This window comes from Dipteris shenzhenensis, chromosome 14 (assembly GCF_047967505.1).
Source record: "Dipteris shenzhenensis isolate YYH24624 ecotype China chromosome 14, Dip_SZ_1.0, whole genome shotgun sequence".
Taxonomy (NCBI): Eukaryota; Viridiplantae; Streptophyta; class Polypodiopsida; order Gleicheniales; family Dipteridaceae; genus Dipteris; species Dipteris shenzhenensis.
Window position 1 is genome coordinate 12,870,259 of NC_141609.1, and position 23,780 is coordinate 12,894,038.

The 23,780-nt window shown below is 42.7% G+C and overlaps 1 protein-coding gene across 2 annotated transcripts in view; it reads left to right on the plus strand.

The window, feature by feature from the left end:
• Positions 1-3,189: 3,189 nt before the first annotated feature.
• Positions 3,190-23,780, plus strand: part of HAG1 (histone acetyltransferase of the GNAT family 1) — a 92,513-nt gene continuing 71,922 nt past the window's right edge. Inside the window, exons 1-4 of one of the 2 annotated variants that reach the window (XM_087385058.1) lie at positions 3,190-4,321; positions 11,180-11,244; positions 11,342-11,422; positions 21,009-21,080. In XM_087385058.1, coding sequence (XP_087241184.1) covers positions 3,587-4,321; positions 11,180-11,244; positions 11,342-11,422; positions 21,009-21,080 — 953 coding nt within the window. In that variant the 5' untranslated portion in view covers positions 3,190-3,586. The remainder of the gene's footprint in view (positions 4,322-11,179; positions 11,245-11,341; positions 11,423-21,008; positions 21,081-23,780) is intronic. The other variant, XM_087385057.1, reaches the window with a different exon arrangement.

A 23,780-nucleotide genomic window follows, 5' to 3' on the forward strand; every position in this document is an offset into this window, starting at 1 on the left:
TGACCTTCCACTTGCCTCGGTATCATGATGCTCAGTTACAAGATCAATCTTGGCTATGATCTTGCCCTTGGACTAAGCAATCATTCCATGCATCTAGCCTAGGTATGGATCCTTGATCTTCCTTCGAGACTTGATTAGCCTTGATTTTTCTCATGCTTTTATAACTTTATCTGACACTCAATCATCATATGTTTTCTCCTATTACACCACTTCTCTTTGGGACTGGGTCTATCTTAAATTCCTAGTCCTTGGAGAGGCTTTCTCAACCCATTCATCAAAAAGTCATTTTTTAGTGTGAGAGAAGATGCAACCTCTTCCTCCTCATCATTGTTATTTATTGACTTCTTGTTTGCTTTTAGGTTTCCGAAGTGCACTCAGCAGTAACTTCTCATATAATGTACAAACAAACTCTAATAACACAACATGAGGTGCAATATGATACAACAAAAAACTCATGAATTGGCAACTGAAGTACACCGCACACTTTAGGTAGGGGATTTCCAAAGCACAACACCATTGATAGCAACAATAATCAATGTCACAAACTTTGATCTAATCTCAAGAAATACCTTGAAACATCAATAGTGTGGAGTTTGTATTCTTTTTATGCATTTTGTTTTCTTTAACTTGCATGAGAAAATAAGTCCTTATAAATTCCCTTTGCCTTGCCTACCCATGACTTTCTCTGCTGAACTGCCCCATTGGACCCTTAGTAGATGTTAGTGACTGTTATGATGAGCAGGTTTATTCGAGCGTGTTTTTCAAGAGATTTAAAAATGTGTATTTCTTTAGGAAACATGGTTTTTACACTTTTATTTTCACTAGAACTAGATCCCTTTATCATAAAAATATAAAGAATTGTCACTCATTCAATTTTACATAACACAAATTTTCTTCTTCATAGATATCCTTTGTATCCCTGATATTACCTTTAAAAAGTGTTGAAAAATAATTCTTTTAAGGAACATCCCTCATAATCACTCTCAATGTAATAATATTATACATACATAATTACTTATTAAATACATTTATATCAATATGACAAGAGCTTTCTAGTGTTTTAATAGCATAAATAACAAGATATTTATGAACATGTTTCTACAGAAGTTTAAATTACTATAAATAAGTATTAACTTGGGCTTATATATCACTTCCATAAAAATATATGTAATATCCAATACTATCTATGCAAGATTTTCCAAATTATAACCCCATATATGTGCTCAAATGGGGTTTTTTGATCAATTTGAGTGGTTGAATGACTATATTTGGACATTGGATGTGAAACTTATGCCACTTTTAAAAGTGTTGTCCATGGTAGTTTCGCCAGTAGTTTCACTAACGAAACTACCTTGGAAGACCTACTTCAAAGGGGTTTCACTGGCGAAACTACCTTGATGGTTTACTTCAATGAGGTCGTGCATGTTGAATTTCTCTTACCCAGGTAACCAATAATGAGGTGGATGAATATGATGTTGTTGTGACTTCATCAGATCCCTTTTTGCTTATTCTTCTTTTTTGCTTGATTTTAGAATACCCAATCATCATATTTTCCACAGTTACCATAGTTGGACCCTGGTGCTATCCTCTAAATAGTTTAGTGCATATGAAACCTTTGTAGGTATCGTCATAGATGTATTGGATATTGAATTGATGATTGTGGGTCTCCTTGTGTTTTGCAAAAAAATTCCTTCCAATTCTACCTTAATCATTGTTTAATCCCTTCTAATTGCTTCCTCAATCATCATTGTAGCATTGCATACATCGAGCATGCATCTTTCATTATTTTGCAACTATAAAACAATCACAGTTGTGCGGATGGATGTTTGCTACCTGCAAGCCACCTGCACACATCGCTTGTTGGACATAATTCTCATTCTATATGCAATGGGTGGCCTGTTACCCCCGAATGAGTCCTTTAACAGTGAACATCCATGCTTGCAACAAGCGGCATATGGGATCCTGCTAATAGATGCAGGACGCCACAAGGTGCCCTCATCTGGATGGGTCGAAAACCTGCCTAAGGCAGTGCTCACAATTATTAACTCACCCTCCAATCATACCCAATCAAACTTTTGGGTAGGTCGAAATGAAGTCAATGCCCATATAAGGCATTGACTATCTAAAGGCGGTTATCCATGTTCCATTACTATGTAACGGCGGTTCTAGATGCGTCTAAAAAGGACGTAGTGAGTATTCTTGTCTAGGTGCTTATTTTTTGACACCCCAGATGGATGTTTGCCGCTTGCAAGCCATGCATTGCTTGCCCACCATAATGCTCACTATTTGCGCACAATGGGCACTATGTTACCCCTGAGTGAGTTCTTTCATAGGGGACATCCATGCATGCAACAAACAGGTGGATGTAGGATGCCCCTGCAAGGTGGCCTCGTCCGGACGGGTATGAAACCTACCCAAGGCAATGCTCATGATTATGAAGGGCAGTTAGACACTACGTCACAGATGCTTGCTTCAACTCGCTAGCACCAATCGATGATAGAACGAAGCCTCGTGGGCGGTGCAGCTCGAATACACACCAAGTGGGGGACACCTTGTTTTTAGGGGAAGCATTCAATGCTAAAGTTTGTGCCCGTTAATTGTGTGGGATGGCAGCTTGCAGTGATTGACTGTGTAGGGGGTCCACTCCAAATTCGAGTTGCCGGATGCCCACTTTGGTGTGTTCTTAAGAGGGCCTCCCCATGCCAACGTTGGCGCCAGGAAGGGCAACCCACTTAGTAGCCTTCACGCTGGGGAAAGAGCATCCTCTTGTGTAGGATGGTACTCGGCTGTCTTGCTTGCATGGTTTTCACTATGCAAATAACTGGCCTCCAAAGCATTAAATTGCATTGAAGGCGGCCAACACACTGATTTTTCCAGTCAAGCACGCCAAGGCACGGTTGGAGATGGCAAGGCTGGATTGGCAGGCAAATGCTAATAAACGAAGTCCAAGAGTTGCTGCGTGGACCGCCCTAACTAGGACTTGAATCAAGATTCAAAACCCATCAAAACCCATTCACGAGAGTTTGAACTACCATGGATTCCAATGCCCGGATAGTTTACAAATTCAAATACAAAAATTTCAATCTTAGGTTTAAGCACATGGTCTGTTTTTTTTTTCCTGAATTCGCCTCATGAATTGCTAGCTCATCGCCAAATTCGTTCTTTCGCTCCCTGTTTTTGGCTCGCAATCGAACGAATTGCCCTCGGAAGAGTTTCAGGTTCTCGCGAGCCAAAATCGGTCGACTTATCGACGTGCAAACATTTCGTAGTTGTGAGCTCTGCAAGAATTGGATTTGCACATCGGCATTGCTTTGAATTTGATCTGGTTTAGTGTGATATGGCTCAGGGTCGATGATTTCCCCCCATTCCGAGCGCAATTGTGCACATTCATGCAAGAGCTAGGATGCAAGAAGTGGTTTACCGCTCACCAGACGGGAAAAATTTGCTCTTGAAGGCGATTTCGATGCAAGACATCCAGCGGAGCTGAAGAATCAAACAAGAAGTCGCCTTTCTTTCGCTGCAGCGAAATCAATCCACGAAATTTTGCGTCCTTTGTTTCACACAGTCTAGCAAGATAGGCAAGAAAATGGATGGCTTTTCAGGGCCCTCTGCGCCTGCCAGCTTGGGCCCTGGCTTCTCTCTGAGCTCCCAATCTCCTACTCCATCTCCTTCGCCATCCCACTCTGCTTCTGCTTCCCTCAGTGGGTCTGGTCAGAAACGCAAACGCAGTGATGACCATGCGTCTTCGTTGGGATTTCCAGGAAATCACCTTCCGCACACGTTTTCTAATCTCCATCCCACTGCCCATTCGCACCCTTCCTCTGTTTCGCATGAAAGTCGCGATGGTCCTGGAACCTCTATGGAAGAAGATGATGAGAATGGAACAGGTGGTGACGAAAGTGGACCGAACCATTCCCAGCTAGATAGTATAAGTGCAGGCGATCCCGAGGGGAGGGAAGAATACGAGGAGGAAGAAGAGGACGACGAAGGCAATGAGGATGATGGGGAGCAAGAAGAAGATGACGGGGAAGATGAGGACGATGAGGAGGAAGATGATACCATGAGGACGTTCAATGCGGCACGCTTAGATGGTAGCGCTTCTCGCCCAGTCACAGTGAAGACAGAAGGCTTTCAAACAAATGTGAAGAGTGAACTAACTGTCGAAGGAACGAAAGATGCAACCCCCACCCAATTAGCTTCCACGGGTACCGTTCAGTCAGGCATTGGAGCAGTGAAGGATGAGCCAAACAAGGTCGCTACTGCCGACACCATTCAGACAAGCGGTGCTTATTGCTCCAGAGAAGAGAATTTCAAACGAGAGGTATTGCATTGATTCTAAGATGTTGGCCGCCTTTGGAGTTTACCATAGAGATTGCATTCGGATCATGTGAGGAAAATTTACGAGGTTCTCATGCTAGACTAGTGTCTTGAGATAATGCAATAGATGTTCATAAGAAGACAAAGTTGGAGTTAACCTCGAGAGGAGGTTTCCGGAATTTTCCACGAGGTTGTGTAGATTGTCTGTCTTACTAATCAACGTGCAAATTAGGATACATTGCAATTATCATTGACCGTCCCTAGGCCCCGGAGAAAGCTGTTGATTCTCAACAGCTTTCTCCGGAGGAAGTTGTTGAGAATCAACAACTTTCTCCGGAGAAAGTTTAAGGTGGCCTTTCCAAAAGATGCAATGACTCAATGCAATATTTTATTTGTTGAACTAGGGCTACAAAACTAAGTTTGTTTGTAGTGTTAGAAAATACCCCCTAGCTCCAATATTGGCTTCTAGCACCATGTTAGAACATGCAATGGAAAATAAATTGTAACGAGCTCACACTTGAAAACTCTGGATCCTACTCAGGATGTGCACATATATGTAAACGAATACCACACTCAGATCTGAAGGAGACAGCAAGGTATGGCAACCAAAATACTGCTCTCTACACTAGGTGGACAGTGGGATACTGCTCCACTAGCACTAGATCTGAGGCTACGTACTGTCGTCCTATCTTCTGCTCACTCCTGCTGCTGTCCCTCAACTCCACTTTTGCACCTCTGTGATCTGCTCACCTCCTGAGCTCCTGTTCTTGAAGTCTCCACTCAGTGTGTATACCTGTATCTTCTTCCCTCTTGATGTCGATGGCGTTGTCCTCAGCCTGTGAATCTGAGCAACGCATGTCCTCCACCTTTTACAAAGGAATTTGATCCGGTGCACCAGCACTCGATGTTTGACATCTTAATTGTCAGTTCACTGTTCACAAATGTGCAACAAAGAAAAAAAAGTAGATAAAGGCTCTTCAAACGTCTTTCAGCCTATGGCCACGGGTTTCCCTCTCCCAGCTCCTCTTCCTTACGTGAGGTCTCCATTTTCGAGACCTCCTTCTAAGTTGAGTTGTTTCTCTTTGGAACCCTCCTTCATGCCCATCACTTGCCACTTGGCTTCCTTATTTGGTGCCCTGTAGGCTGTGTCCCACAAGGGACCCTTCCATAAAAGCCCTCTCATGGGCTTCCCTTTGCACCTCTTCACTAATGCCTAAGCCTCCAAAAATGACTATTAAATTTGCTATTCCGGTCATTAACTCTGCCGGATAGTAGCCATACAACCTATAAATATGCTCCATAAATAGCTTTGCTAATTTATGAGTTTTAATCTATTCATTTGTTGGAATAAAATGAGCCATCTTGGTCATCCGATCCACGATAACACACACAGTGTCGTGCCCCCTCTATGCCCTAGGTTATCCAACAATAAAATCCATGGAGATACTTTTCCATTTACCAGACGGGTTCTTTAAACGATGTAGTAGACCGCCTACCTTAAGACATTCAGCTTTATTAACTTGGCATTCTTGGCATTTCAATACATAATCTTGGGTGCCCTTATTTATTCTAGGCCACAAGTCTTTTCAAAAGTACATGTCTTCTGAATTCTTGGGTGTCTTGCACTTGGACTATCATGACACTCAAAAGGAATTTGGTGCCTAATGTTATTTTTGTTATCCGAAATGCATACTCTACCTTTGTAGAGCAGGTAGCCATTTTCAATACTATATTTTCTTGGGTCCTTATGACCAACTTGTGGTATGTGACCATTACTGTGTGACTTCTCAATGAAAGCTCCTGAACCTGTTGGATCCCTCTTCATAGTTGCTTTCCATATCCTAGAAAGTGAGCATCATGCTTATGTTTTCCTTCTAGGGACTCTAGGAAATCATTTTGGAATTGAGTAAAACTCAATTCATTAACCATTGACATTCAACTTAGGGAATGTGCTACCACATTGCATTTTCCCTTCTGATATGTCAATTGAATACTAAATTCTTACATTAATTCAGCCCATTTAGCTTTCTTCCCTTTAAGCCATAGTGGAAAGAGGCATGATGTAAGAGGCGCGTAAGGTACGAGACTTTAAAGGTTCTTAGGTTTTAGAGGTGTTAGATTTTTTCATATTTTTTTATATTTTCTCAGGGAGGGGGTTGTAGACTTAAAAACTATTCATATTTTTTATATTTTCTCGGGGAGGGGGTTGTAGACTTATAAACTATCATAGGTTCATAGGTCCTCATAGGAAATTAGAAAATAATTCAATGAACATCATATTAATCTCCATCATTGATGAATCATCAACCTAATAGTAAATACTAAAGACATAATAGACATAGTAAATACTACAGACATAATAGAAAATAGTATATACTAAAGGCATAGTAATTAGAAAATAGTAAATACTAAAGACATAAGAATAAATTTTAAATTGCATCATGCACATTGCATGTGACATATTATGTCCTTCTAAATAGGAATACATGCATATGCCATGAATCATTGTGCTCAATGCCCATCATGGACTCGTCATTGGACCCTGATCATCATTAGTGTCATTCTTCTTTCTCATTACCACCATCATTTGAAGAATGACTATCGGATGAAGAAGAAGACCCAAAGTCTCCTTTACTTACTACTTTGCCGTCATTGTCATACTCAAGGCTCCCCCACTACCATGTCTTCAAGAGCCTCCAATGCCTACCCCTACGAGATGTCCCCTGCATCCTTCTATGTTTTAAGCTTTGGCTGATTGCAAATCCATTTGATACTTTCTTAATAAAAAATGATCTTAAATTTAGCACTGTATAAATAGTGCATACATTTCTTTAATGCATAAACTACAACGTACAGCTCCTTCTCATATGCCGAGCAATTCCATTGAGCGCGGCTTAACTTTTTGCTTTCAAAAGCTATGGGTTGACCCATTTTTAGAAGTATTGCCCCAACAACAAAGTCACTGGCATCTGTTTCAATCACAAATGGTTCATTGCGATCCACTACTTTTATGACAAGGGCTGCAACTATAGTCAGTTTAATGTTTCAAAACTCTTCCTTTGAAGTTCATCTGAAACGAAGGTACTTCTCTTCCCCTTAAGTTGATCTATCATCGGAACAGCTATTTGAGCATACTGTTGGATGAATCTTTTATAAAATCTTGACAAACCTAAGAAGAACAGTAATTCTTCTATGTTTGTAGGAGTAGCCTTACCTTTTCCCAGGATCCCTTATTGGGATATAAGATGTCCTAAGAATTGTACTTATTTTGCAAAGAATTTACATTTGAATTCTTTAGCAAAAAGAGAGCCGTCTCTAAGCAATTGCGACATTTTCCTCAATTGTTCCATATGCTTCTTTCTTGTTTTACTATAAATAAGGATATCATCTAGAAATACTATAACAATATGGCCTTAAGTCTCTATTCATAAGTGTCATAAATGTTGTTCGAGCATTAGTTAAATCCAATTGCATTACTTTAAATTGATAATGCCCATACCTAGTATGAAAAGATGTTTTAGGAACATATTCTTCTCTAATTCGTACTTGGGATCTTAAATCAGTTCCAGTAAAATATTTAGCGCCTTGCAATAGATCTCTCATCAATGTGATGAATATGATATTTATTTTTCGTTGTTCTCTGCTCTGAGAGAGAGAGAGAGAGAGAGAGAGAGAGAGAGAGAGAGAGTTTAGGGTAGAGAAATGGAGTCAACAACCGATTGCCCTCCCCCACTCACTATAGGGGAGAATTAGCTTTAAACTTGGAGAACGTGAAAATACAAAAGACACTCCTCAAGAGTGCACGGAATGTGACTTTGAGGATGACACCTAAGAGCTGACCCATAAAGCCTGAGAAACAGTCCAGCCACAACCTAGGCCTCAATGCTGCCCACACTGACGTAGATCACTGTGCGAGGCTATCGAAGAGGATAGTGTTGTCCACGGGCATGTAGTAGAACTATGTGAATGAGAGAAGTGAACGGAGGTGGAACTGAGGATGGAAAGAGCTGAGATACGGAGCTGAGAACTGAGAGATGAGACCTGAGTGAAAGAGCTGTGAAAAGAGCTAATTAAGAGCTATAAACTGAAAGGGTAAAGTTGCTGCAACAGAACACCAAATTTCCCTCTGTTTGCTGGTCCAAACCCTGCTGGAGTGCTGCGTGTACACTCTCATGGAGAGGCTGATCTGTACTGCTGGTTTACTGCTGCTGTACAGGGGATCTCTGGAGAGGACGGGCTGCACAAGAGGGCTGGAGAGGAGCGGCTGAAGGCTGGGACTGAATGAGCAAAAGACTGGGCCAAGAGCCACTTATATAGGCCCCTGAAAGCCAGCCAACCAGCCAGCAATAGCCAACTGGCAGGTCGGTTTTGGCCGACCTGTTGGCTAGCTGCTGGGCCTATAAAAGGCCCTCCTTGCCTCATTTGAGGGGGAGTTTTTGTGGCAGCCTTGAACAGGTGCCTTCCCCTAGACATTGGTCAGCCTTTGGGGGCCTCTCTGGGGCTCCTAACCTAGGCTAAGACCTAGACCTAACAAAGGAAACACTACTCCTATTGAGTTCTCCAGTGGGTACCAGTGAACGAGGACTGAATTAAAGCTTGAGAGATTCACATACGTAGCTCGTGCTTGACTATCCTTGGACTAGGGCTCACAAAGAGGTCATGACATATAACAAAATCACCTTTGGAGGGATCTACTAAGGACTTATTGATGTAGCCATTGTGTCACCTTGCACCCAAGTGCAGGGTTGCATGTGACAAAAACACTTAGCCTGTGTTGCTCTCTTGAGCTTGTGTGAGCTCGTAGTAGTACCCTGCAATCCGCCTTCCTAACAACTAATTGTAAGGCAGTGCTTGCTCCTGATTGTTGTCTTCCTTAATGTTCCTGTGCACCATGATCCAGTAGTGTGCTTTTGGAATATGCGTGGACCTAAGATTTTCTTTTGCTGCAAACTGTAGCTCCTCTGCATATATCAGATGGCTGCTGATCTGCTCGGTAGACTTGGACTGGATTGCCCAAGAATTGAACTACAAAATGACCCCCTCTAAGGGGGCCCTTTTATAGGGTTGGAATGCCATGTGGTCGACTTTTCTATAGACTGGGCGACCCAGTTTTCCAACCACTGGTGGGTGGACCTCCACAGATTGCAAACAGTGCTGAAGTTTGCCAAGCTTGCATGGAGGGAAAGCAACACTGGAATGCATTCCTGAAGGAGGCTACGCGACGAGCTAAGGTTCCACTTGAGTTGGTACACTCTTGAAAGATGTGCATGACATCACTCTCAGGAGCCGGGTATCATCTGACCTTTATCAATGATTTCAATAGGATGATTTGGATCTATTGTTTTGCAAAGAAGCCTCAAGGTTTATCAAGTTCATGTTGATATTTCGACAAGTGGCGTTATCTAGTGGAGCAGTGTAATGAGGGAGCCCCAACCCTCAGCCACCTAGCCACTCCTAGAAGATTCATCCCTAAAACTGGATCCGGGGTATCGAGGTTTCTATCACCAAGGCTTTATATGCCTTGACATTGGCCTACCCCCTTTGTATGTGGGATTAAGCTATCCATTTAGCCCTCTTCCTGTTAACACTTGCACCTTCATGCACTCCTACTAGACCTTGTTGGGTTTTTACTAGCAAACCAGTCGGCTATTTTGGCAGGATCGAGAGCTCCCTCACTACCTATGAATAGGCGGCTATTTCTAATAATTTCTATGCAGCTACTGAAGCCTCTGAAGGCCTTGCAGATTGTGTAGAGTGTGGCAGAACTTCTCTTGTGTAGATCTTAGTAGGTGGCATCCATCCTTGACTACTATTTTGCCCGGCAAATCCGGTTGGATGTACTTGGCTCATCCTTGAGCAGTTTTCCCACGATTTGTGGATGGATGTACTGAGTTCTCTTTCCGCTGTACTTGCTGTATTGTCTGTGTGAGCTTCAGTGGATGAGTGCTGCTGCTTTTGTGGGAGATCAGTGAGTGATTTGAGTTTATTCCTTTGTGTTAGGGTTTTTGTTGTTCAAATAGTGACATTGGTAGGGATGTCATAGTAGATAGTCCTTGCCATGCGTGATGGAGTTTATGGTTTTCAACCTCGTGAATGACTGTCATGAGATTGAAATTGCATTATTTGTTGTGTTTTTAGAGGATAAATTTTGGGCATGTTCATCTAGATATACGGTCTACACCCACCATTGGGCGTTGATGACATCAGGGGGATGCCATACTAGCTAGTCCTTGCTATGCGTGATGGAGCTTATCGTTTTCAACCTCGTGAGTGATTGTATGGGATTGAAACTTCACTATTCCTGGATTCATGTAGATATATAAAAGCTCGTGCATCAAAACATAAGCTCTACCCTTTGTTGTAGCTCTCGTACAAGTCTTGTTGGTTAGTACCTAAGATTCTACCATGAAGACAAGATCAACATACACCTTAGATCATGCCTAACAGGCTGTTTTGAGGTTAAAGCCTAATAGGCTGTTTTGCGGTTAAAGAGTCAAGCTTTATGTATGTAGATTGTCGTGAAATAATGCTTGCAGGCATACTTAACACATTTGTAGATGAAAAAATATCTTGAATAGGTTGAGCATTTAGGATTCTACATATAGTTAGAGTATCCCGAGTTTGTGTTCATGTCCTTCAAGTGTTGAATTTTGTCTATGCATGTTGTTGCAGAGTCCCACTAACTTTGTGGGGTCTCACTTTTGTTTTTTAGTATCAAAGCTTTAGCCTTTTAGTCATAAATTATCCCCTAGGCTGGAATACGTTTTGGTCTTGCAAGATGTCTATTGACATAATGGCTTTAGTAGAAGTATTCAGATTGTGGTTGAGAACAAGAGGGTTGACAACAATATTTGCATGACAGGAGGATGCTGGGCGGCTGAAATTTGTATGCTACTCCAATGATGGTATTGATCAGCACATGATCTGGTAATGCTCAGATTTTTGTTATGTTGATACTTGCTTTCATTGTGTTCAAATGTGGTGTTTGCAATCATGATAGATCTATACTTTCCCTTAAATGCAGGCTTATAGGCTTGAAGAACATTTTTGCAAGACAGCTTCCGAATATGCCCAAGGAGTACATTGTGCGACTTGTAATGGATAGGTAGTAATTTGCATGTTACTTGTGATACCATTGTCTCCTTTATGCTTATAACACACATTTTTTAACAAAGTGTATGCAAGAGAGTGCCGTCTAAGTATCTGCAAGTCACAATTTGGTGAAGCGTGTGTTCTAAAGTAGCGAAACAGCTTTGAATGTCATCTTGATGTGTTGGAGATCATTTCCCACCCATGTGGCAAGTGTACACACAGACACATACTCACACGCACGCATGCACGCACGCAAGGGGAGACGGGCCAACATCACACACACACACGCACATGCACGCCGAACGCGTGTATGCGCACACACTCGCAAGGGGGAGGGGCAAATATGCAAGCGAGGAAAAAGGCACACGTGCCTCCCTAGGGTTGGTGGGGTCCTACGATCTTTAACTTAATGATTCAACGAAACCTTGGTTTTGACACCAAGTGTAAATCTAATCAGCATGCCTAAAACCCACCGTCTCATTAACTTTTTCAAGAGTGTCCCATGTTAGGCAATGAATAGAAGACCATTCTAAGCCTCGTTTGGGTCATCATGGTTGAGTCTGTCCTTCACCTCCGGAGTGCCGACATAAACTCAGTACGAAGACTTTGTATAAATGTATGCTCAAGTATGTGTGGGTGTGTGGATTTGTATGTGTGAGAGCATATTTTTATACTATGGTCTACACCCACTGTTGGGCGCTGATGACGTTAGTGGGGATGTCATAGTAGCTAGTCCTTGCTATGCATGATGGAGTTTATGGTTTTCAACCTTGTGAGTGACTATCATGAGATTGAAATTGCACTATGTTGTGTTTTTAGAGGATGAGTTTGGGAATGTTCCTGGATTCATCTAGGTATATTGGTAGAAGTCCCAAAAGTCGTGCAAATTTGGAATGTTGTGAAGACGAATGGAGGCGAGTATGCAAGGAGCTGGTGTAGAAACCTCATTAGATTCAGAATAGGGTAGAATAAGAGAGAGTAGTATAGAAGGGTATCAACATGACAAAGCCCTAACTCAAACCCTGCTAGGGTTTAAAGTGCACACACTCACCTATTGCAGAAAGCTTTGAACTTTATATGGAGAATGCTTTGGTGAAAAGAGCTACGATGTTTTGGTGTGTAGGACAATAGATGTAGCTGATCTCTCCTGCATGCAATCTCTCTTCTTTAATGGGTTAAAGTGGTGTTTGTTAGGACTTGGAAGAGTGCAAAAAGGCTCACAAATGATGGAGCAAGTGCCAAAAAAGCAAGTCCCACAAGGAAAAAAGCACCAGGATAAAGGGCGCCATTAATGAGGCCCCCATGGGGTTCTAGAAAGGCTAAAAGAGTTGCCCCAAGATGGGCAAAAGCAGGAAAGCTCAGCTTTTCTAAAAGGTAGCTTTTAGAAAGCAGGTCTAGCTTTTTGCTAGGCCAAGTCTGTAAAAGAAGGGCCTCAGGGCTCCTAGATTCATTCAAGAGTTTTACTCAGCTTCATGCTCTTCTCAAAGCCAGTTTTACAAAGTTATTTTCTATTGCAATTGCAATGAAGACCTTCGGGGGGAGGCCAGCCCTCCCTAGTGTGGTGTATTGTCTTTCTCTCTCCCTCCAAGTCCTCTCTCTTGTGCTGCGAATTCCTTCTATTGCTCCTGCATCTCCCAGGCTGAATTGTGAATTATTCCAGCACCTAAATCTCTGTCCCCTTTGCGCATGTGAGGTCTAGAGAGAGAGAAAGCTTGCTGTGATTTGTTTTCCTGTCACCAAGAGGCCACCTCTTGCTGTGATTTGGATTCCCAGGCTTCCCAAGTGTTCTAGGCTTGCTGCGAAGTGATCCAAGAGGCCAAGAATCTGTTGTGAATTGGGTTTTCAGTCCTCCAGAGTTACCTAGGTCTGCTGCGATTTTTTCCAGGAGGAGGAAACCTTGCCGTGATTTGTTCAGGAGCTCTTTGGAAGAGTTCTTGAGGTCTTTTCAGTGGTATTAGAGTGCGGTCTGGCCAATTTTGTTGGTGGCAACAATCCTCCATTTGAGCCAGGATAGTAGCGACTTCACAAGATCTGCGAAATTTTGTTTGCTGACGTGAAGATCTGGAGCAGAAGAACCTAAGCTCATCGCAATTTAATTCGGGCTGACATACACTATAATTTGGTCTGGCCACTTTCCTTGGTGGCAAACGATCCAAAGAATCCTCCGTGTGAGCTAGGATAGTAGCGACTTTGTAACTGCGTTTGCATGAGAGTTTGCGGATGTGAAGATCTAGAGCAAGAGAATGCAAGCTCATCGCAATTCAATTTGGGACGACCTACACTTGGTCCAAACTCTGGACTGTGGTTGAATCATACAACCAACAACCACTCTCACCCTTACTTCATCATGCATCGGGCTGCATCCTGTCTTCACTTCTAAGTGTTTACCTCCCTTGAAAGGAGTGGGGTTTTGCAGTTGATTGTTTTAGGCTGAGCCAAGCTTGATTCAATTTGGGTCCAATTTTTCATCTCCCACATCATGGTTTTAGAACGAGGTAGTTCAGCCACAAGACAACCCAGTATGAGACGTCCTATTGCACTTGATGAAGATCTTGATGAAGAGTTCGTGAAGGAAAGAATCAAGGAGTACCTGTCCCTGAAGTAGATTCCTCGTTTTCAGTACTTGTTTGAGAAGATGATGGCCAATCAAGTAGGCAACACCATGCTTTAGGAAAGCGTTCTCGAAGTTCCCCTTCAGTTCAAGGATATTCGGATTTGAAGAAAAGAGGATGAGCTGAAAATAGCTTCTGATTATAAGTCTCGATTGTATCTGTGGACATGGACGCACTTTCCCAAGCACTCTATTCAAGGAAATTTCAGAAAAGTCCAAGCTTTGAAAGTACAGGGCTGCTCTGCATCCAAGTATACATACCCAAGTAAGCATTCAGCGCCAGAGACTGTGAGATTTCTAAAGGACTCATCAGACCCAGTTCCTCACCCTTTTGTTCACCTATGCTTCTAGTTTGAAAGAAAGCTGGCTCCTGTTGTATGTGTGTTGATTATAGTGCCCTCAACAAAATGACAGTCAAGGATAGGTTTCCAATCCCTTGCATAGCGATATATTGGATAGACTAAAAGGGGCCAAGATCTCTAGTCGCATCGATTTGAAAAGCGGGATGTTCATAAGACAGCTTTTCGGACCACTTTCAGATTGTATCAATTTCCGTGATGCCCTTCGGGTTAACCAATGCAGCAACCTTTCGACCGCATGATGGATAGGATTTTCAGGCCTTATAGGCACTTTACAGGTATCTTCTTTGATGATATTTTGATCTTTTCAAAGACAAAGGAAGAACATAAGGAACATTTGGCGACTGTGTTTCGAGAACTTCGAAACCTCAAGCTTTTCATTAATGGCAAGAAAAGTGAATTCATTACCTCGGACACATTATCTCAAAAGAAGGGGTTCGGATGGATACCGCCAAGATGATACCGCCAAGATAATAGCTCTACATGAATGGCTAGAACTCACCTCGGTACATGAAGTACGCAGCTTTCTCGAGCTTTGCTCTTATTACAGATGCTTCATCAGACACTTTGTGATATAGCAGCCCCATTACATGATTTGACCAAGAAATCTGTAGTCTTTAGGTGGGGAGAATGGGCAAAGAACAACTTTCAATACTTTCAAAGAAAAGCTAACCACCCCGCCGATCCTCATTGTTCCACATCAACACAAACAGCTCGATGTGGACTGTGATGCATGTGGAGAGTGTGTGGGAGCTGCTCTTCAGTCATTCATGCCTTAACCATTTGGAAGCATTATCTTTTGGGAGCTGACTTTACAGTCAAGGCTGACCACTAGAGTCTCAGGTATTTCTTGACCCAGACAAAGATCTCTGAAAAGCAGATGAAATGGGCAAACTTCTTGTTCATGTTTCATTTATACTTCAGGAGACGGAACAGGGTAGCAAATGCTTTATCTAGAAGTCCCCGTGTGAACAATGTTACCATAGCTCATCACAGGGACCTAGAGGCCATGAAAGAGCTTTACTTATAGGATCTAGATTTCAAAGAGACCATGATAAATATTTAGCAAGGACAATCATCTAGCTAGTACACACTTAAGGAAAGTGTCCTTATGAAAGATGATCACCTTTGTGTGACTCAAGATATGCGAGCCAAAGTTTTGGAAGAATGTCATGGGTCATCGGGGTATATCATCTTCTACACAAGCCATTGAAAGATATTTCTTTTGGTCAGGAATGTAGAATGATATACACAAGTTTGTGATGGAATATCTCATGTGCCAAAAGGTGAAGTATGATAGGCACAAGGCCCCAGGATTTCTCATGCCTCTGCCAATACTGCAGGGACTGTGGGAGAGTATTGCGATGGACTTCATCTTTGACTTTTTCAGATCTAGGTATGGGAATGATGGGATAGGGACAATAATTGACAGCTTCAGGAAGCAGGCCCACTTCATTCTGGTAAGAAAAAGCATTAAGGCAGACCGTATGGCGAGGTTATTTCTAGCACAGATCTTCAGAAACCATGGGATGCCTAAGTCGATTGTGAGTGATTGAGACCCCAAGATGACTAGTTTCTTCTGGCGAGCATTGTTTGATAACATTGGTACGCCGTTGGATTTCTCATCTCCATTTCACCCTCATCTGTCCCCTTTTGCACGTGTGAGGTCCAGAGAGAGACAAAACAAGCTCCTTAGATTAAGAGGCTAAGCATTGCCCCTCAAAGACAAAGTGAGATAAGTGTGGAAACTTAGGTAGAGCTGCAATGTCCTAGAGATCAAATCTTTTTAGAGATATTCTCATCAGTATTTAGGAGTTGCTCTCTAAGTTCCTAGATCTATGCCACATTCTTCGACATATTGCCACTGTCATGCATATAGAGATTCTCAAGATCCTTCTTGAGAAATGAAAACCCTGCCTCATTCTTTGCCTGATACATGGTTTGTAAGACATGCCATGCACGCGTAGAGGCCCTACAAGACCTGATGTGTGGAACAGTAAACCTTTTGATTGACAAAGAAATCAAAGAAGATCCTGGGCATGGCGGGCATCCCATCTCTGTTGTTTAGCTATGATAGCTATAATTGTGGCATGTCACGGTGTGGTTACCATCGTGGCTTGTGTTCTACTAGGTGTGGTTGTGCAACAGGTGCGGCATCTATGGGACGTGAGTCATCTCGATTCACTAGTCCCCAATGCCCATAGACCTTTGGCGACCAAGCTACTAGCACATTTTTAACCATGAAACTCCATAAAGAGTAATTGGTGCCATCAAGTATGTCCTCCAAGGACAAAGCTCTACCAAGTAGATTATCATTCTGAGCCATTTTCTTAAAAATGCATAAATTGCTTGTAAATGTTACTGGCTGTGAATGGTTTCTAAACCAAATAAGTACTCTATCACGTCACCACAAGCCAATGTTTGGATAAATAACTGCACACTGAATGTATATGCAAATAACTGTTCCCTTGGCATGAGAGCCAAGAAAGAAGTAAAGGAGAGCAAAAGTCCCAAATTTATGAGGGCAAAGAAATGCGAGCACAAAGGATTGAATCCTTATCACAAAAACCCCCAAATGAATGGTAGCAAACAAATATCAGGAGAAACACGCAGTCCTTTACTGAAGAAGGGGATTAGTCATTGGATGTGCATTGCAAACTGAACTAACAGTAGTGCTGATTTTCTAGCATAAACTAAATTGAACTGAAATCTGCCTTGAAATGATGTCCAATTTATTGGTGGCCAGTCAAAAATATGACTGACCAAGTAGGAAATTACCTCTAGAGGTGTTGGCTAGTCAAAACTTGGCTGACCAGCCACGTTCTATGCAAAACAAAACTCCTTAGAAGATGGCAGCCAATCAAAACAAGGCCACTATCTCAACATTTGTCGTGATGAATTTGTCCAGTTAGGGTGCTAGGCAATGGAACTAAGACAGGATGGTTTGATTCCACGAGCTAAACCTGCTTTGATACAAATGAAGACGAATGGAGGCCAGTATGCAAGGAGTTGGTTTAGAAAACTCATGATCTGGAATAGTTCTGAATGAGAGAGTAGTACAAAACCCTAGCTCAACCTTTTACTAGGATTTAGAGCACACACTCACCTACTAACTGAACCACCAACCTTGCTTAGGAGTAAAAATCCTATACAAGGAAAAGGTGCCCTTAATCTTCTAACCTTCTTTCCAAGGGAAAACGTGCCCTTGACCTTCTAACCTTATTAATAATAGTGAAACTACCTTAATATTTCTGACATGTTGTGTATCCAAATGGCAAAACATGAGATGGTGATCCCACCACCCAATAGGAGTAGGGAGCGAGCCTTTTGAATATTCTAGATGACTAAGCTATTTATTTGAAATTGGACCTTGGGTCTACAATTGCAGAGGAGCTATGGGTCTCAAGGAGGATGACTTTCATTTGATAACTAGCACCTCATGGGGCAACACCTTTTAAAGAGTTGAGGACATGTGCTAGTTCAAGTGATTTTAATGTCAAGGATTGGGATTTATCAGCTTCCTCTCTTTTTTGGGATATAAGAACCATATGGTATTGCCACCTTGGATTTACATCGACACCAATATGCAAATGACATGGCAATGCCTTCCAAGGCTGGGTAGGAATAGGTCGGTCAGGAACTCGCTTTCTCTCCCTCCCTCCCATCCACCAAAGGATGCAAGTATCATAATATTCAATGTCTACGCTTTATAGTGGGCTTGCATAGGATGATACATATCCTTAAATAAATGGAGCTGCTCACTTACCATAGGTGCACACTCCAATATTTGTTGAATGTTTGCAAATTTATATTCAAGAACGACTGTTAGATTGAGGCACATTTTCCTCTCTTTGTATTGTACCTACTGTTTTCTCTTGCTTTAGTACTAGCTTATTTTTAGAGGTCGAGTCTTCGTGATAAAAAGTCATTACCCTCCTGCCAATTCATCTGCAAAAGGATGCAAGGATGATAACCTTCAGTGTCTACGCTTTATAGTGAGCTTGCATAGGACGACATCATTAAATACATGTCTTTGAATAAAATGAGCTGCTCATTTATTGCAGGTGCATGCTCCAGTATTTGTGGAATGTTTGCAAATTATATTTAATAACGATATTTAGTTTTAGGCACAGTTTCCTTTCTTTGTATTCTGCCTATGATTTTCTCTCGCTTTCGGGGAGTTACTACAACGCCATGTTTGGAAATACAAAGTGGCATGCGAGACTATCTACTACGCTGTGCGGAAGTGTACTGAATGTGTGTACATAGATGCATGCAAATAGAGAACTCAAGCACTAGGGATGCTTTATTTATGGTTTACAAATGTAAATAGAGAACTCAAGTACTAGGGATGCTTTATTTATGGTTTACAAATGCTGGCGAAAATGCCTAAATGACTCACTGTACATGGCTGCGAAACTGGATACAAAGATGCATCATGCGGGATACCGCTGATGGTGAAACTGAGGCAGATGGCGGCCCACTGAATGCAGAATGCTTGCTGAACTGATGTGCATGGTGGCTGCTCCTAGATCTCCTTCATAACAGGTCGGAACTATGCTGGAAAGGACCAGATCTGATGCATGCTTGGTTGCCTGTAGGTAGCTGTGGCAATTCGGTGAAGATGTGCCGCCGTTGTTTTGAGATGGCGATGAGGGGCAAAGGTGTGGGGCAGAATAGGCAGAAGATGGCATGGAATAGTCATGCCCAAGAATGGGAGCGTGAAGCCCCTTAAATAGGGCCTGGTCAACTAGCCAGGGCAACTCACTGACAAGCCGACCAGCCATCTGGTCCAACCTGGTCTTCCCTGTTCAGCCCTCCTCCGAAAGGCAATTGGTTGCTTGTGATCGGACCTTCCATATTGACCTTCTTTGATGTCCTTTCTGGTGGTTTTAACTGGTGATGAAAGCTGAGCTTAGCCAGCCAGTGTGTCACCATGCACCTGACATAGGGGTGCATGTGACATTAGTACTAGCTGGTGTAGATGATATTCTCTCACTTTAGTACTAGCTTGTGTGTAGAGGCTGAGTCTTCACGATAACAAGTCATTATCCTCCTTTGTCCCCTTTGTCCCAAATCCCTTTGTCAGAAATGACCCAACAGAGGGTACACACAGCGGAAGACTTATAGTAATGCCCAGGAGCTCACACAGTGTGATGTGGGTGTGGAATCACAAACTTCATAACTTAATGTGCATAATATAGATGTGCAGACTCATCAATAGACAATGAACCAGCCAGATAGAGAAACCACCAAAATATATATTTCCGTCCAAAACTATGGACACAATACAAAATAGATAGATCTAGAGTCCCAACAATGGTGTGGTCCTCTTGATCTAACCACAAGGTCCTTCTCCAGTTTGCTGGCTATCTCTAGACTCGAGCCCGCGTGCTCCACCTCGAGCGTCTGTAGACTTTCCGTCCAGTGTGTTCTTCTCCACCTTACTGCCTGTGAATCAACCTAGGTGGGCAGCCCCTGCCAAGCTTTGTCTGCAGCACACAGGTCCCTGTTCCACTGCTCCAACCTGCTTGTGAATGGCTGCTCCAGAAGGTATGATGATCTCAGCACCTTGCTGCCCTAGAAGACAGCCAAGGTCCAGCCTCTCCCTAGAGCTAAGTCTGCTGCACCTGTTGCACTCTCTCACCTTGTGTAGATAGGCCCAGAGAGTAGGCTTCCTGCTGCTCCTTTCTGCCCTGGAACTGCTGGCTATGCTGGATATTAAATGAGGCCAAGAGCCTCTCCTTATATAGGCCCTAAGGCCTGCTGAGAAAACCGACCAGCCAGCCTCATACTGGACGACCAGACTGGCCGACCAGTCTGCTGCTGGTCCAGCCCTTTAAGGGCTCACAAAACTAGGCCTTTATGGCCCACACTTTTAGGGCTTTTGGCCCTCCAATCTAGGCAAGGGCCCAGCCCCTAGGTCAGCCCTATATAAGGCCTGGTTGGCTGCCTCAAAGCAGCCCAACCAGCCTCTCTCCTGGCCGACCCATGTGCTGGTCTGTCCTGCCTCTGCTGCGCCACTCTGATCTGCCCACTTGCAGGCCCGCTCCATCACTTGGATGCCCTGCCAGCTGCACTGTAGTTCACGCCATTTGTTGCAGCCTTCTTCTCTTGTGAGGTCTGCCCATGTGGCAGCCCCCTCTCTCTCTCTTCTCTGGGCATCTTCTGCCCTAGGTCTCCCTCCCCCACGCTCTCCTCATTTGAGGGCTTACAGATGGGGAGGTGACCTTTCCAACACCCTTCACATTCCACTCAATATTTTTTTGGATTACCGGATGGTCATGGGCCTTGAAATAATGCTATGATCTCCTTTGCTCATTCATCAGTATATCTTTGTATGATGAGCATATTCTAGTCTTACAAAGGTATGTCTTTGTATGATGAGCAACTTCACTAAGACCATAGTTTAGCGATCTTTTCATATTTCCCTTGAATTGTATGTCTAGTTTCTCTTTAAAGTCAATGTGGTTACTATGCAACATCTTTTCTTACTTATGATTTAGTTTTGTCAAAGATTTGTGTATGCAATTGAATGTTGTAACTCATTGTGTTTTAAAAGCAAAGTATTTCTGTGGTCTATGTGGTGGATAGTCTCAACTTGTAAATATTTTTGTGACGATGCCTAGGAGCCACAAATCGATGATGATCATAAAGCTAAATCAAGTTGTTGGGGGCATCACATACCGACCATACACAAGGTATGCTCTATTTAGCCTGCTATGTCCGACAATTGTTGAGTGTTGAAGAAGGTAAACCCCCTTCGGTCAGCAAGACAATTGTTGAGTGTTGAAGAAGGTAAACCCCCTTTGGTCAGCATGATGATCTTGCTGAAGGTATTATTCGTACTTGGTTGAAGCAATGGCTGAGCAAAATGAAGTGGAAATTCTGTGGGTGTTGGATGAATGATGGGCCTTTGTCTTCAAGGGCAAATACAGATGCTTTTGCTGGAGGGATATATTTCCTTGTAGTTCAATGCATGTTTCCATGATTGATGTAAGAAGATTTGAAAAGTGTTGTATGAAACAAACACAATAGTGCATCACAATATGTAATTGAATCATAGTTACCTGGGAACGGCGTTTCATCTTCTTGGAACGTGGAAACGCCGTTTCAAGAAGCAAGCCGGAATTGGAACGGCCTCGGAACGTTTCCCTTTTTTTTTTGTTGCTGTTTGAAAGTTTTAAATGGGTATTTTAGAGCTTATATAGAAAGTTTAAAGCTGTAAAATGTTAGTTTCTTTCATTTTCTAACATAGTTTTATGTCGTATGATGACGTGTCGTGTATGACGTGGTGTTCCGGTTCCTGCTTCCTCGTTCCCCCTTCCCGGAATGTTCCACCTCGAATTTTACGTTCCCGTTCCTTGGTGACTATGAATTTAATGGGTGTATGAAGCAAAAGCATAGAAGATTTGTATTTTCTGTCTACAAACTCCTATCGTTACCAAGTAGCGTGAATGCCGCATGAAGCTTCATGTTCATCAGTAATTGGTCAAGCAAGAGTATTAAAAAAAAGGCCATCTTTGCATCATGTCATATAAGATACTGAGAAATTCTATGACCCTTAAAGTCCAACTGAAACTGTTCACTTCAAAATTTGGTTTGTCAATTAGAAAGCAATCTTGATATTTCCCTTGCTCTCTGTTGCCTCCCTCTCCTCTTTTCCATTTGGCTCAGCTCCCTCCTTGATCCTCTTGTTACTGGTTGTTGCAGCCTCTCCCCTCCATCTCTCCTCGCCTTCTCATTTTCACTCTCATTTTCAGGATCCTTGGATCAAGTCTTTTCTCTTTGATTTTTTGGTCCAGCCAATGGGTATGTATGGCAGTCCTTGTTGGGGGATCGACATATTAGAAGTAGATTGGGATCGAGTGGAGAGGCTTTAGGTTCTCTTGCTATCATGGATGATCCGCAGTACACCTTTAGTCCCACATGAGATAGTTTTGGTCCAGTTCAGAGCATCTCCACTATAGCTTGACTTAGCATTTCAGGTTATACGTAGCTTTAAGAAGTATGGCTTTTGTACCACAGGCGGAGGTAGGTTACCATGGTTGGCCCCATCTTCATCCATGACTTTAGCGGTCGAGGGTGATCAGAGGTGAGAGTTTGGGGCTCCACATAGATAGATTAACCCCTTTTAGTATAACATTGAGGCCTCTTCTGTTGCGCTCACCGATCATGAGGTAACTAGGTTATCTGTAAGGATCTCTTACAGCTACACACATTCTGGACCCGGCTAGTACCTAGCGAGCTCCTTGTGCAAAGGGGGAAACATGCAAAAACTTCGCATTTGGATTTCAAGGCAAAAATCCAAGTGTATCTGGTAAAGTCATCAATGAAAGTGACAAAATAGTAAAATCCTCTAATAAGTGTTTTTGCAGCAGGTACACTTTGTGAGAGCCACACATTTGCAGTGAAAAAGCTTTGAAGCTTGTGCAATAAATTGCCTTTTGGATTTGGGAGATTGCCTCCTCTCATTTGCATTGTCAGTTGGTGCCTTTGCGTTGCTTTTTGGCACTATGGTTGGCAATAAGGATGACTTGTTTGGGATGCTTGGGTCTGAGGACAAACTTGATGGCACAAATTACCCCGTGTGGGCTTATATGATGGGGCATGCCTTAGTTGCCAAGAATCTTTGGAATATTGTTACAGGTACTAAGGTTAGACTCACTAGACCTCCTGCTTTTGGTACATTTGGTAATACCTCTGGCTCATCTAGTGATGGGTCTAATGCTACTTCTAGTGCATCTGTCTCTTACACTACAGGTACTTTGCCTCCTACTCAGGAGCAGATTTAGTGGGATTGATGTGATGTCAAAGCACATGCCTTGATTGCTTTGTTAGTGAAAAGGTTTATTATCCCTTGTATCCGTTTATGCACGACATCTAAACAAGCATGGGATTAGCTTGCCTCCTAATATCAGGTGCGGAATGAGGCTAGAGTGGCCTATCTCCACAAGCAGTTGAAGGATTTAAAGCTTGAAGAGGGTGGTAACATGGATGCCTATCTTACCAGTGTTAAGGATTTGAAAGAGTAGTTGGCAAATATTGATGAGACAGTCCCACATTCTTAGCTTGTATCCACGACACTTGATGCATTGCCTGATTCCTACCAGGGCTTTACCACTACTTTGCGGTTGGTTGCCATGGGCAATGCTAACCACTACTCTTTTGACCAGGTGGGTGCCCTTTTGTACGGGAGGAACAAAGCTGTGTGAATAGAAATGCTTCTATGGCTAGTGATCAAGCCTTTACCACACATCATAGAAACAAGGGCGAGGGGAAAGTTCCAGTTCGTAAGCCCCTTCATATACATGCTGGTCATTCCTCTAATGCATCTTCTTCTGGAGAGAAGAAAAAGAAAAAGAGATGTAACTATTGCAGGAATCCTGTGCATGACATCA